Genomic DNA, 13,084 nt, shown 5'->3' on the forward strand with positions numbered 1-13,084 from the left:
TGGATTGCAGTTCAACTGTTTCAGGTATTTCCTTCTAGCTCTTCTAATACACTAAAAACTAAAAAGGGTTATCTATGTAATGCATAGTAATAACCTTCCGAATGACCTCTTGACTCCATCTGAAATCTCTCAGCCACTGAAACTTTATTTTCTTTCATTTCTCTTTCCCCTTTTGGTCCAGAAGCATTTCTCAATCCTACAATGCTGGGTCTAGGCTCATCCCTGGGATTCATGTCCTATGTTGCCAGGGAGATTTATACCCCTGGGAGTCATGTCCCATGTAGGGGGGAAAGCAGCAAGTCCACCTGCCCAGTTGGCTTAAAGAGAGAGGCCACATCTGAGCAACAAAAGAGGTTCTTTGGGCATTACTCAGGCATAATTATAAGTAGGCTTTGCCTCTCCTTTGCAGTAACAAACTTCATAAGGGCAAGCCCCAAGATCGAGGGCTCAGCCTTCTAAACTGGTAGTCCCAAATGCTTATGAGAATATCAGGAATTCCGCTGTAGGGAAGTTTAATATTTCCATATTTCCCCCCAGCCCCTCAAGGGGGCTTTGCAAATACTTTTTATTATCTTCCCAAATTACTCTGGGATGTATTTGGGCTTCATGCTAACCTGTACAAACCAACCAGATCTCACTCCTTATTCAAGGTTCCATGTAATTATAGTATTTGAATAAACTGATGGTACAATTAAATTATATAGTGTGCTACAGAAAATACAGATTTTGCACCAAATAAACATCTCCTCCTTTGGTCTTACACAGAAGTTGAAGTTTTAAAACACGTCAATATCATCCTTTACCCTTTAGTCTGATTTAGCTCAGTCAAGTTTCCCTGAGGATGAGCCCCAGAAGATTGTCAGACTTTCCTGTGAGGCTCTGTGCTTTTCCTGTCCTGCCCAGTAGTTGGCGCTTGTCAGCCTGCTACTCCCCACTGGTGTAAAAAGGTGCGGTGCTTTAATTCTCAGTAGACCCTGTCCCTGTCTAGGTCGGAGGGTGAGTCAGAAGCCAAACTTAAGCTCTTTCTGTTTTCTTTTTTTTTTCCCCAGGCCCTTGGGCCTGAATTCTCTGAGGGAGGGCCACTACTTGAGCTGGGCCCTGTGCCCTGTCTTCTTAGGGAAGATATGCCCTTTAGGGAATTCTCTCCTTCACTTGACTTCTTCCTTTGTCTCTCTGTTTTTATTAATTTATTATTATTACTATTGTTTTCATCAGCCCTGCCACCTCTCTGCTGGGAAAGACCTCAGGGTTTCTTTCCTGCTTGCTCCAGGTTTATCTGTGTTTGTAGCTTGGATTCAGTAGTCCAGATTTGTTAATTAACAGAGTTGGAGCTTGGTTGAGCTACTTTCCCTTGTTCCTAGTAAAGACTGCTTCTTTTTCCCACAGGGACGTGTTCCAACTCAGCTTGCCATACTAGTGGGGGAGGGGCACCAGCCTCAGTAGGGACTTTACTTACAGTTCTTATGCTGAGATCTCAGCCATTCCACCCTTTCCAGACTGATGTACAATGTGTGTCTGGTCACGGATGTCCCTCAAACAGTAGTTTCAGACTGTTTACTAGTTGTTCCTGGCTCTTTGCTAGTTGCCCTAGGGGACTAACTAAATTCTACACTGCCATCTTGCCCCACCTCTCCCCCAGAATGGTATTTTAAAAACACAGAAAATAGCAATTTTTGGAGGTGACATGAAGAAATAGGAACACTTGTCCTTATTGGTGGGAGAGTAAAATGGTGCAGCCTCTGTGGAAAACAGTTTAGCATTTCTTTCAGAAAGTTAAGTATAGAATTACCATATAACCCAGGAATCCCACTTCTATGTGTATACTCAAAAGAATTGAAAGCAGGGACTTGAACAGTTTGCACACCGATACTCCTAGAGGTATTATTCACAGTTGTCAGAAGATGAAAACAATCAAAGTGTCCGTCAGCCGATGAATGGAAAAACAAAATGTGGTACATATATACAATGGATTATATTCAGATGTGAAAAGGAATGATGTTCTGATAAATGGGGCAACATGGATGACCCTTGAGGACATCATGCTGTGTGAAATAAGCCAAGCACAATGAACAAATATTGTATGAACTCACTGATAGGAAATAATTTGAGTAAGCAAATTTGTAGAGTCAGAAACTAGAATACAAGTTACTCTGAGCTGGGCCAGGGGTAGAGAATGGGGAGTCAATGCTTAATTGGTACAGAGCTTTTGTTTGGGGTGATGGAAAAATTTGGTAATGGATGGTAGTGATGGTAGCACAAAATTGTAAATGTAATTGATACCACTGAATTATATATTTGAATGTGGTTAAAAAGGGAAATTTTATGTTGTATATATGTTACTAGAATAAAATAAAAAAATACTCCACAGGACTGTACAACAAAAACAGTGGACCCTAATGTAAACTATTGACTATAGTTAATAGTATAATTATAATCCTATTGTTTCATCAGCTGTAACAAAGGTACCAAACTAATGCAGAATTTTACTAATGGGGGGGTATATGGGAACTCTGTATTTTCTGTAAACCTACAACTTCTCTAATAAAAAAAAAAGTCATTAAAAAATAGTAAAGCAAAACAAACATCTTTTAATAAAGAATGTGTCCAGGCTATGGGACTGAGGTCAGTTTGGAAAAGAATGTCCCACCTCAGGGTTTGGAGCTTGTGGTCTGGGGTATCCTTCCCTTTTGTTCTGGGATTTCTCACATTATTATCAAACTCTTACTTCTCCCCTGCTCTTTGTAGCTGATGCTTTGAAATTGAGACCTGTCTTTGGTGCTAGGTCTCATTCTGGCATGGAGGAATAATTTGATAGAAGTTGATTTCCAGGATACAGTTGATATAATTTAAAAGTATGTGAAACCATTTTTGTTTGGGTTAATGAATACATTCTCCTTTCTCAGCTGTTTCAGATCATCAGAAGAAAGAAGTTGTGTTTTCCTGCACAGAACTGACTATTTCACTGCTCTAACAAAGTCTTTCTTATTATACTGCTAATAACATGCAAAAATCAAGCACCTTGAGGTGTCTAAACATGGTCATTGGTTATTCAAAAAATAAGTTTCCTTGTTTTTGCTATTGGTCATAGAATAATAACACTTCCTTTTAATTCTTTTTATTCTGTATAGAAGAATGAGGTGGCATAAGAGAGGAAATTACAAATATGCTTTCGGTTTAGGATGAGAGGAAATAGAAATGCTCTGAGATGGGACTAAAAGATTATCCTATGTCTCCTTAATTTTGTGCTATGTAGAAAGTCTGATTTTCAATATCATCTCAATTTTTTTACCATTAGGTTTTACAATTTTCGTTTATTTGTTTGCTATATTTTATTCATTTGTCTAATTATTTTTCTTATGTTGGGATTGTGTAAAATGCACTTGTTTGTTTCATAGGTGAACATCATTCCAATAATTGCAAAAGCTGATACCATTGCCAAGAATGAATTACACAAATTCAAGAGCAAGATCATGAGTGAACTAGTCAGCAATGGTGTCCAGATATATCAGTTCCCCACAGATGAAGAAACGGTGGCAGAGATTAATGCAACAATGAGTGTAAGTTCTCAAGTAAGAAGGGACAAACAAGTGGTTTCCTGAAAGCCTTTTTAAGTAGCAGCATCATAGAGTAGATGGAACACTGTTCAAGGAATCCAGTTTGTCTTTGTAGTCCAACTCTGGCACTGCTTTAATCACCATGCTTGCTCAGCAGTTTCCCCATCTGACAGATGAGTGTTAGACAAGACGATCTCAAATATCTTTCCAGCTCTAACAGTCATAATTTCTGTGGCAAATTTTGTGGGAAGGGAATGCCAGCCTAGCACCATTTCACACAAAGCAGCTTGTAGGAAATAGATATCTGTTGTGTCTGCCAATTTTGGCAGAAATATGTTCCCCTGCCTCACTTTGCTTCCATCATTGGTTCTTGTCTTTCCCTCCTTTTTATTTTTCCTAACCTTTCCTGAATTGTAAGGTAAATGGCAGTTGAGAGTACAATTTCCATACCATGGAGAACTGGACAGGAGACAGATGATTAAAGCTATACCAGTTTTTGAAAGCATGCCTGTGACTGAGATCTCTCCTGATAAGCCTCTGTCCTACCAGTTGATACCCTAATCTTTTCCACTGCTTCTTTTTGTATTCATATCCGCAGCTCATCCATGAGCCACAATGACTATACATATCTTTTTGTTGTTGTTTGCAGATACAAAACTTCTGCAAGCACAGCATGCCCAATAATGATTGTTGGAATTCTTAGATTTGTATGTAGCTTCAGTGAAATATAATTAAAAACTTCTAAATAGCTTGGTATTTCCTGAAAACATGCTAAATAAGGATTCAGAAGTGTGCTGGTGACAGGGGAAGCAGTCTAGATTTTTTAGTTTGTGGCAGTCAAAGTATGCTCCCCTTTCCTTAGAAGATATGATCATGAAAAGTTGTGTCTGATCAGATCATTATTAAATGTACTAAAGGCATTTAGTTTTTTGGCTTTTTAGTAACAGCTCTATTGATATTTGATTGACATACTATACAATTTCCCATTTAAAGTGTATAATGTAATGGTTTTTCATATATTTAGTTGTATAACTATCATCACTATCAATTTAAGAAATATTCATCACCCCAGAAAGAAACCCTCTACCTTTTAGCAGAGATCTCCCATTTCCCCCAGCCAAAGGTAACCACTAATGTACTTTCTCTTTAGATTTGCCTATTTCATATAAATGGAATCTCCTGAGGCTCATCTAGAAAATTAGATGATTTGGCCAAGTCCTTACAGATTGTTAGTAGGAACACTGAGATTTCAACCCAGTTTACCTAGTCCCCAGTCCTGTGTTGCTTGCCTCTGTAATTTGGGGGATCAGTTATCCCACAAAACTACTTCCCGTTTCTTCAGTTCAGCATTAGGACTTTCTATATAAGACCATTACCTTGAGGGAGGAATTCTTTCTTTAAATTGTTCCCAGTATGACTAGGACTTTGACAGAAAACATAATTTCCTCCCTGCTCTCTGGGACTGTTACTGTATGAATTTAAAATTTAGGGTCTCATTAATGCAGAGATGGTTGAGCTCTGCTCTGCCCTCATCTTGTCACACTTTGAATTCTGTGACCCACTCTGTCACACTCCTGTAGCTGGGAAGTATGAGAGCTGGAATCCGTGGTTCATACAGAGCTGGAAGAAACCAGAGAGCAGGTTCCTCCTGGGAAATAAAAGGCATGAAGGAGGTGAAAGGAGGGCTGGCATAAGGGGGAGTGAACTAGATTTATGCAAAAGACAGAACCAAGACCAGTGTGCAGCAGAGCAGTGAGGCATTTTGGCCCAGCACAAGGGGAATGTTTAACTATTGGAGCCATTATAATGGCTCTGAACACCTTACTGAAGTAGAAAGTTCCCATCACAAGTGGTTGGTGGGCAATAGATTTCAACCCACTTAGAAGGAATACTATAGAGGAAATTCAGATATAGGGTCAAATTGTATAATATGTAAGATCTCTTCCACCTCTAAAATGTTTTGGTTATATATATTGATGAATAATAATAGATATTATTCATAATAATAGTTGTGGGGCATTACAGCACCAGCCACTGTTCAAGGGCTTTACGTTTAGTTCTCACAAGAATCCTTTGGGTGGATACTATTATTATTCCTACCTCATGTGTGAAGAAATGTAGCATGGCACTTAGGTTGGACAGCTATCAGCAGTTCAGGTAGGATTTGTAGCCAGGTAGTTGGCTCTAGAGCCAACACTCTCATCAGTCTTCATACTAAACACCACCCAAGCAGAGCAGTTCACATGTTTTATAGGATGGTCAAAAGCTCAGGTAGAGTTAGGTCTTGCTAATTCTGGTATAGAACTATTTGAGGTGTCAGTGTGAGGTTTTGGAATACCATGAATGAATTCTGTCTAATTTTCTCTTTATCTTCCTCTCTATCCTTTGTAGTCATTTTGCATGATGAAACTGAATTTGTGTTAAATTTCTTGTCAAGAAAATGTCCATGAACCTTTGCTCTCTTTTTCAATATCACTTTAGTAGAACTGAAGATCTCTGACATTCCTAAATTAATCTTGCTCTTACCAAGAAAAATTTTTGGGCTTTTCATTGCAAATAATTCCTGCTGATGAAACCCATATGATTTGCAAAAATCTGAGGAAAACAGGGTTTACTGGGGTTGTTTTTTTGTTACTATGTTTGAGTGAGAATGCAGTTCCCTTGGTCATTACATAAAAATGTTGGCCAGAAGGGTCCCGTTACTCCTCAAACTCAGGGAAGACATTTCAGTTTCAAACTTGGTGTTTGAGAAGGAACATGTGCTCTCTTTCCTCCCTATAGTGTGAAATTTTAAATACCTTGTCACTAAATAGAGGCCTCAAGTAGGAGGGAGAGTGTTGGGGATGGTGGAGAGCCAGTCTTTGTTGGAAATGTGGAAGATAACTACTCTGTGCTTCTGTCGGTTGGCAGGTCCATCTCCCATTTGCAGTGGTTGGCAGCACAGAAGAGGTGAAGATTGGCAACAAGATGGCAAAAGCCAGGCAGTACCCCTGGGGTGTGGTGCAGGGTATGTGCACATCACAGAGAAGGGCTTCTTACTTAACCCATGTGTTGAATGTCCGCGTTTCTTTCTTTTGCATCTCATTTGGGGAGGTCCCCAGCAGTGGGCAGGCAAACGGCGTGGTGGGGTTTCATCATGGGCAGTTGTGTTGCATGGAAGTGAGGAGGAAAGAAACAGTGTCCAGGTAGCTAGACAATGGAGAAAAATGGTTGCAAAGCCTGAGTGCCAGTGAGGTGGCCCCTCAATTATGTGTGTTGTGTGGGACATTCAGTATACAGTCCTGATAGAAAAGAGTTCTTCCCTAAGGTTTTGAACAAGTTTCATTAGCAAAGTGTGAGAAAGCTGCAAAAAATTTTTTGGCAAATAGGAAGACACTTGTTTCTTCATCATCTCTGAAAAAGTTATCTTCCAACGAAATGTTATCTCAATAAATATCAGAACATTATGAGAATGTCTGGCCTATACTTTGCTCTGTGGGGCATGTCCACAGTCTCTAACCTAAAGAAGCTTCTCATAAGTCACTTAGAAGAGCTTGGGACTCTATTACTGACCCTTGTGTGTTTTTGAAGGATGGCTGTAGAAATTCCCTCACATTTGTTTGAGATGTGTAAATTCTCCTTTTCCTTTGCTCTATATAAAAGGGAATAATTCTGTGAGAAGTAATGAGAATTTTTCCTAGGAAAATTTGCTTAATTTTTCTGAATCCAACCATTTTCTCTACAAAAAGACAACTCCTTTCCTTACATGTTGTTGATAAAATTAAATGATACAGTATACATTAAATTACCTTGTACAGTTCCAGACAGCATGGAGTAGTAGAAATGGCCCTGGCTTTGGAGCCAGATGTAATTGTGTTTGAATCTAGACTCTGCTACCTCTAATTTGGAAGTCAGTTTGCATATCAGAGCCATAATGCTTCTGCATCTAGTCACAGTGTCCCCCTAGCAATATTATCATAAAAGGTAAAGACAATATTTGTAGATCTGCACACTGACTAGGCCCTCGGCAGTCACCACCATCATTCTGAGCATTAGGGTTAATGTCTTCATTAGCAGTGTAGGAGGATCCCTACAGAAAGGGTCTCAGAGATTTCAGGAATGAGGGTAACAACATCTTGGAAATGCACTTCAGGTGCTGAACCCTCCTCCTCTACCTTCTTTTAAAATCTGTTGCAGTTGAGAATGAAAACCATTGTGATTTTGTGAAACTCCGGGAGATGCTGATCCGAGTGAACATGGAAGATTTGCGGGAACAGACTCACACCCGCCACTATGAACTGTATCGGCGCTGTAAGCTCGAGGAGATGGGCTTCAAAGACACTGATCCTGACAGCAAGCCCTTCAGGTAGGAGCAGGCCTAGCAAGCAGGTGCTTCCCAGACAGTGGCGGGAATGATGCATTGGCACATCACAGAAATGCCTTTTTGGATTGTCAGTGATAAAAGGAACTGCTGGGGGAAGATGAATAGTGCATATTGCTAGGTGTTGCAATAACCACTTTATTTGCATTATCTCAACTAACTGAAGTAGTAGATGTTATTATTATCTTCCTCATTTTATTAAAGATGATTTGCCCAAGGTCTTACAGGTAGTAAGTGATGGGGGTGGGTTTCAAACCCTAGCAATCTGGCTCCCAGTCCCATCACATTCTTAACCATTATGCTTGCAGAGGTAGAGAGCCCTTTAAAAGGTGTAACTTCTGATTACAGGTTTCCCCATTCATTTTTTACCAAAGAGGTTTAGCTTTCCAAGGCTCTTACTTTAATCCATCCAAAGTATGCCATCAATGACACATAATACAGCATATAGTTGTGCATTCTTTGCCACAATCAATTTTCAAGCATTTTCTTTATTCCAAAAAGAAAAATTTTTTTTTTTTAATTTTAAAAATAAAAAAAGATATAAAAAAGAACATCCAAACCATCCCATACCCCTTATACCCTCTATTATTTATATATTTTTTGTCATTATTTTATTACTCGTCTGCCCATACACTGGGTAACGGGAGTGTCAGTCACCAGGTTTTCACTATCACATGATAAAAGCTATATTGTTATACAATTATCATCAAGAATCAAGTCTTCTGGATTATTTTTCAATGGGTTCAGGTATTTCCTTTTAGCTGTTTGTTCTGGTTTGCTAATGCTGCCGTTATGCAAAATACCAGAAATGGATTGGGTTTTATAAAGGAGATTTATTAGGTTACAGATTTACAGTTCTTTGGCCATAAAAGTATACAAACTAAGGCATCAGCAAGAGGATACCTTCTCTGAAGAATGGCTGATGGCATCCAGGACACCTCTGTCAGCTGGGAAGTCATGTGGCTGGCATCTGCTTGTCCTGGGTTGTATTTAGCTCCTCTCTCGGCTCCTATGCGGCCTTAACTTAGCATCACCAAACGTCCTTCTGTCTGCAACTCCAAGTATCTCTGAGCATCTCTGTCAGCTCCCAAGCATCTCTCTAAAAGTCTCTCTCAGCTGCTCTTGTGGCGTTTTGTCCTCTCAGCTTCTCTGGAGCAAACTCTGGGCTAGCATCTCAAAACATTAGCAAACATCTCTCCAAAAGTCTCTCTCAGCTGTTCTCTGTGTGTAAGCTCCCTTTAAAGGACTCCAGTAAACTAATCAAGACCTACCTTGAATGGGTGGGGTCAAAGCTCCAAGGAAACATTCAATCAAGAGGTCACACCCTAATCAGAAAGATTAATTAATCTGCCTCACAAGATTGCATTAAAGAATATGGCTTTTGGGGGAACATAATATATCCAAACCAGCACACTATTCTAATACACTAGAAACTGAAAAGAAATATCTATATAATGCTTAAGAATAACCTCCCAAATGACCTCTCAACTCTATTTGAGATCTCTCAGCCACTGAAACTTTGTTTTGTTTCATTCTCTTCTCCTATTTGGTCAAATTCTCAATCCAAGGATGTCAGGGCCAGGCTCATCCCTGGAGTCCTATCCCTCATTGCCAGGGAGATTCACACCCCTGGGAGTCATGTCCCATGTAGGAGGAAGGGCAGTGAGTTTACCTGCAGAGTTGGCTTAGAGAGAGGCCACATCTGAGCAACAAAAGAGGTCTCTTGGCTGACTCTTAGGCATAGTTATAAGTAGGCTTAGCTTCTCCTTTGTAGTCTTTTACTTTTTGAAGCATTCCTACTAGTTTTCAGTGATTCAGGACAATTCTAACAATAATGAGTGGGAAAAAGAATATTTTTAGACAGTTATTTATTTTCCTATGTAATTGATGGATGGCAGTGTGAAGGGGAGAGTATAGAAATTAATGTAGAGTTAGTGCCCTCCCCATAGCCCAGTCCCTGTCAGTACCCAGTGGTGGGGAAAGGGTCTGCAGGGCTGGCTGTTGCCTACATCTCCAGGCCTGGAGAATCATGGGACTGTCCTGGGTAATGGTGGAAAGTGGAGCTGCCAGGTGAGATTCTCCACCTTCTGGTACAGGAGAAGGTCTCTCTGTCCAGACTGAGCCCAAGAAATTTCTTACTAGGGATTTTAATTGAGGTGATGTGTGTCTGGGCTTGGTACCTCCACTGACCCGGGACGACGGTTGTTTTGAGATGGTTGTTGTGGATGGTCAACAACTCACACTGATGTCTAGGAGCTGGCTGGCTATAGAACCTGAGGCAGCCAGTGCTTAGTGTGGGCAGATTCGTTCCCCCTGGGTCTGAGTGGCCATGGGGGTGTGAGGGGTTTATTTTCTTGGAATTGCCTTAGAGGTAGTTTGGTAGTGTCCGGGCTGGTCCTCTAGTACGTGGTACTGTGGAATGCTGTGAGCATGTGTGTATTTGGCAAGAACAAATAGAGACCCCAGCCAAAGGACTAGAGCTTCAGACCAGGTCTGTCTCATTAAATTCTGCCTTTAGGTTTGTGAAGCTGACCATTTCCAACCACATGAAATGTCACTTTTTATGGCAAGGTATAGGATTCCTTTTTGTGTACACAAGTCTGAGTAATTGAGCACTGTAATGCATTCACCAGAAAGTGGTCTGTACAAAATTAAGTTAACTCTGTGGTTTTTAAATCTGATGAAAGTGGTTTTCATGGGATACAGGCTATCTTGTTATTCCAGAGTATTTGCTTTCACTCATAAGAGACGGAGCAAAGGGAACTGCCATAAAGTTGATCTCATTTACTCCTCTCCTTCATTGAAATCCAGACAGTGTTAAGAGCACTAGACAAGGAGTCAGGAGTCTGGGGTCCGCTCCTACTCTAGTCCTTATAACCTGTCTGGGCCTCAATTCTTCATCTGTATAATGCAGATCTGAACTAGATAAGGTCTTTTTCTATACAGGGCCGGATAGTAAATATTTTAGGCTCTGTGGGCCAGATGGTCTCTGCCATAACTACTCAACCCTGCTGTTATTGTGCCAAAGCAACCATAGACCAGATGTAACTGAATGATATCTGTGTTCCAGAAAAAAATTGATTTACTAAAACACATGGCAGGCCACACTTGGCCCTCATGCTGTAGATTGCCAACCCCAGGACTGCATCCTGACTTGGGGCCCATGAACAGCCTGCAAAAGTTTGACTGCATGTGACTATTCCTTAAGTTTGTTAGAGGTAATTCCACTCCCCACCCCACCCCAGTATTAAGAGCATTCAGCACACATAGGTTCTTTACTTTTTCCCCTAAATAAGAAAATAAGAAGTAAAGGAGACCTAAAAATGGATACCTTCTGTCATTCCAACAATTGGGCACAGGTTTTCCATTTAAACTGGAAGCAGTTTCTCATTTAGAAATCCATTCACTCAAACCCAGGTGTCCCTCCTGGCTCAGGAAAAGTTATTTAGAACATAAAGTTTGGCTTTGAACCACATGTCTTGGCAAATAGCAGTGGGGAATGAATTTGATTTTCCTTTTCTTGGAAATCACTATTTTAGAAGGGGTTCAGCCCCTCCATATGAGGAATTTCAGGAATCCCCATCACATCCTGTGAACCTGTGACCATACTGAAGGAGCAGTGGAGTGTAGTGACCCTGTACAAAGGATGAAGAAAATAAGGGAAAGCAAAAACCACGGTTGATTTATGAGTGATTTCCTGGAATTCCATCTTTGAAGTCATTGTTCCTGGATAGAAGATTTTTTCCATATGAATTTAGACTCAGCTCAGAGGAGCATAAATAAATGGCTTAAGGTTTTTTTGTATTTTCAAAGTAGTGAATTCCTGTGAGGGTGCACAATACCATTCATCCTTCCCTTCCTGCACCCTGTGTCCACCATGTGTCCTCTAGGTCCCACTTCTTGTGTTTATGCTGTATTTATAGAGCAGAGAGTGACCTCTAAGACCAAGTCTAGTATATGGCAGCCATTGCCTGTGTATTACTCCTGAGTGAGCACAGCAAAGGGCTGTATGAAAGCCTTGGGATATACCGCAGGAGTAAAGCTGACTGAGTCTCGCCTTGGTGTTCACATTAAACTTGCCTAAATTCAGAGTTGTGTCTCTCTTGTCTTGAAGCAGGATATATTCTGGCATCAACCTGCTTTTTCCTGTGCCCATCTTTCCCACTTGCTGCCCTGAAGCCTCGGAGCTCATTCTTCAACATAGCCCAGGACCCACGTCTTCCCTGGACCTAGGTTCCTCCTTCACCCGGAAGCCAGCTCCTTTTTGGCTAACATTTTAGGATAGAAGAGAAGAAGGAGATGAAGGACATGAGTGGGGGCTGATTATGTCCTCCCTTGAGCCACTTCTTGCTTCCTTTTGTTGTGAGATACCATTGCCTTTTTCAGAATAGTGCCTTTCTGAACCTCTCCTCATCTCAAAATACCATCCCCTCCTTGACTCTCCACCAGACAGGTCACAAAAAATGCTCGGTTACCACCATCATCCCAAAAGAGCAGGAAGTCTTCAGGCCCTTGAGACCCATTTGTTTTTAGGAATTTCTAGGCCAGAGTTCACCAACTGTACAATGACGAGGACTTATAGGCTGCGTAGTCAGTGGGTCGAGTTCCTGCTCTGAGCAAGTCTGCCTGGGTTCAAATCCTGGTTCTGCCACTTCTTCATTTTGTGATCAGACAATCTACCAAGCACCTCTGTGTCCAAGTTTCTCCATCTGTAAAATGGAGGTATTAGTAATACCTGCCTTGTTGGGCTGTTGTAAGAATTAGGTGAAGTCACATGTATAAATTGCCCCGTAGATACTGGCAGTGATGATCATAAATAGCATGCCCTCGACTAGGTGGTTCTAGGAGATTCCAATGGAGAGAATTATGATATGTGAATGACCAGAATTACAGAACTGAAGTGTCTGTACTCATTTTCCTTTCCCTTGACTTCCATGAGAAAGCTTGCCTCTACCACGGCCTGTTAAGAGAAAATTAGAGGATAAAATCCTCAGTTTCAAACCTCATTGACAAAAGGGTATTAATAATTGCAGTTTATAATTAAGTTTGAAGAGCTAAGAATTGCAAAAGATATCAGCACTTTAGGTATCTGTGAGGGATAATATAGACCCAGTTTCTTCTGAACTGGTTCTCAGTGACTAGAAACATTAGGGTGTCTGTCTGGTGTCTC

The 13,084-nt window shown here is 40.8% G+C and overlaps 1 protein-coding gene across 11 annotated transcripts in view; it reads left to right on the forward strand.

Annotated features, from left to right (window-relative positions):
• Positions 1 to 13,084, forward strand: part of SEPTIN11 (septin 11) — a 222,213-nt gene that overhangs the window by 96,658 nt on the left and 112,471 nt on the right. For all 11 annotated transcript variants that reach the window (XR_005215890.1, XM_037830046.1, XM_037830040.1 and 8 more), the window contains exons 5-7: positions 3,396 to 3,557; positions 6,465 to 6,561; positions 7,731 to 7,899. Coding sequence is in view for 10 of the 11 variants with exons in the window: in XM_037830046.1 (XP_037685974.1) it covers positions 3,396 to 3,557; positions 6,465 to 6,561; positions 7,731 to 7,899 (428 nt within the window). In the remaining variant the exon portion in view is untranslated. The remainder of the gene's footprint in view (positions 1 to 3,395; positions 3,558 to 6,464; positions 6,562 to 7,730; positions 7,900 to 13,084) is intronic.

Source organism: Choloepus didactylus, chromosome 3 (genome assembly GCF_015220235.1).
Source record: "Choloepus didactylus isolate mChoDid1 chromosome 3, mChoDid1.pri, whole genome shotgun sequence".
In the NCBI taxonomy this organism is placed as follows: Eukaryota; Metazoa; Chordata; class Mammalia; order Pilosa; family Megalonychidae; genus Choloepus; species Choloepus didactylus.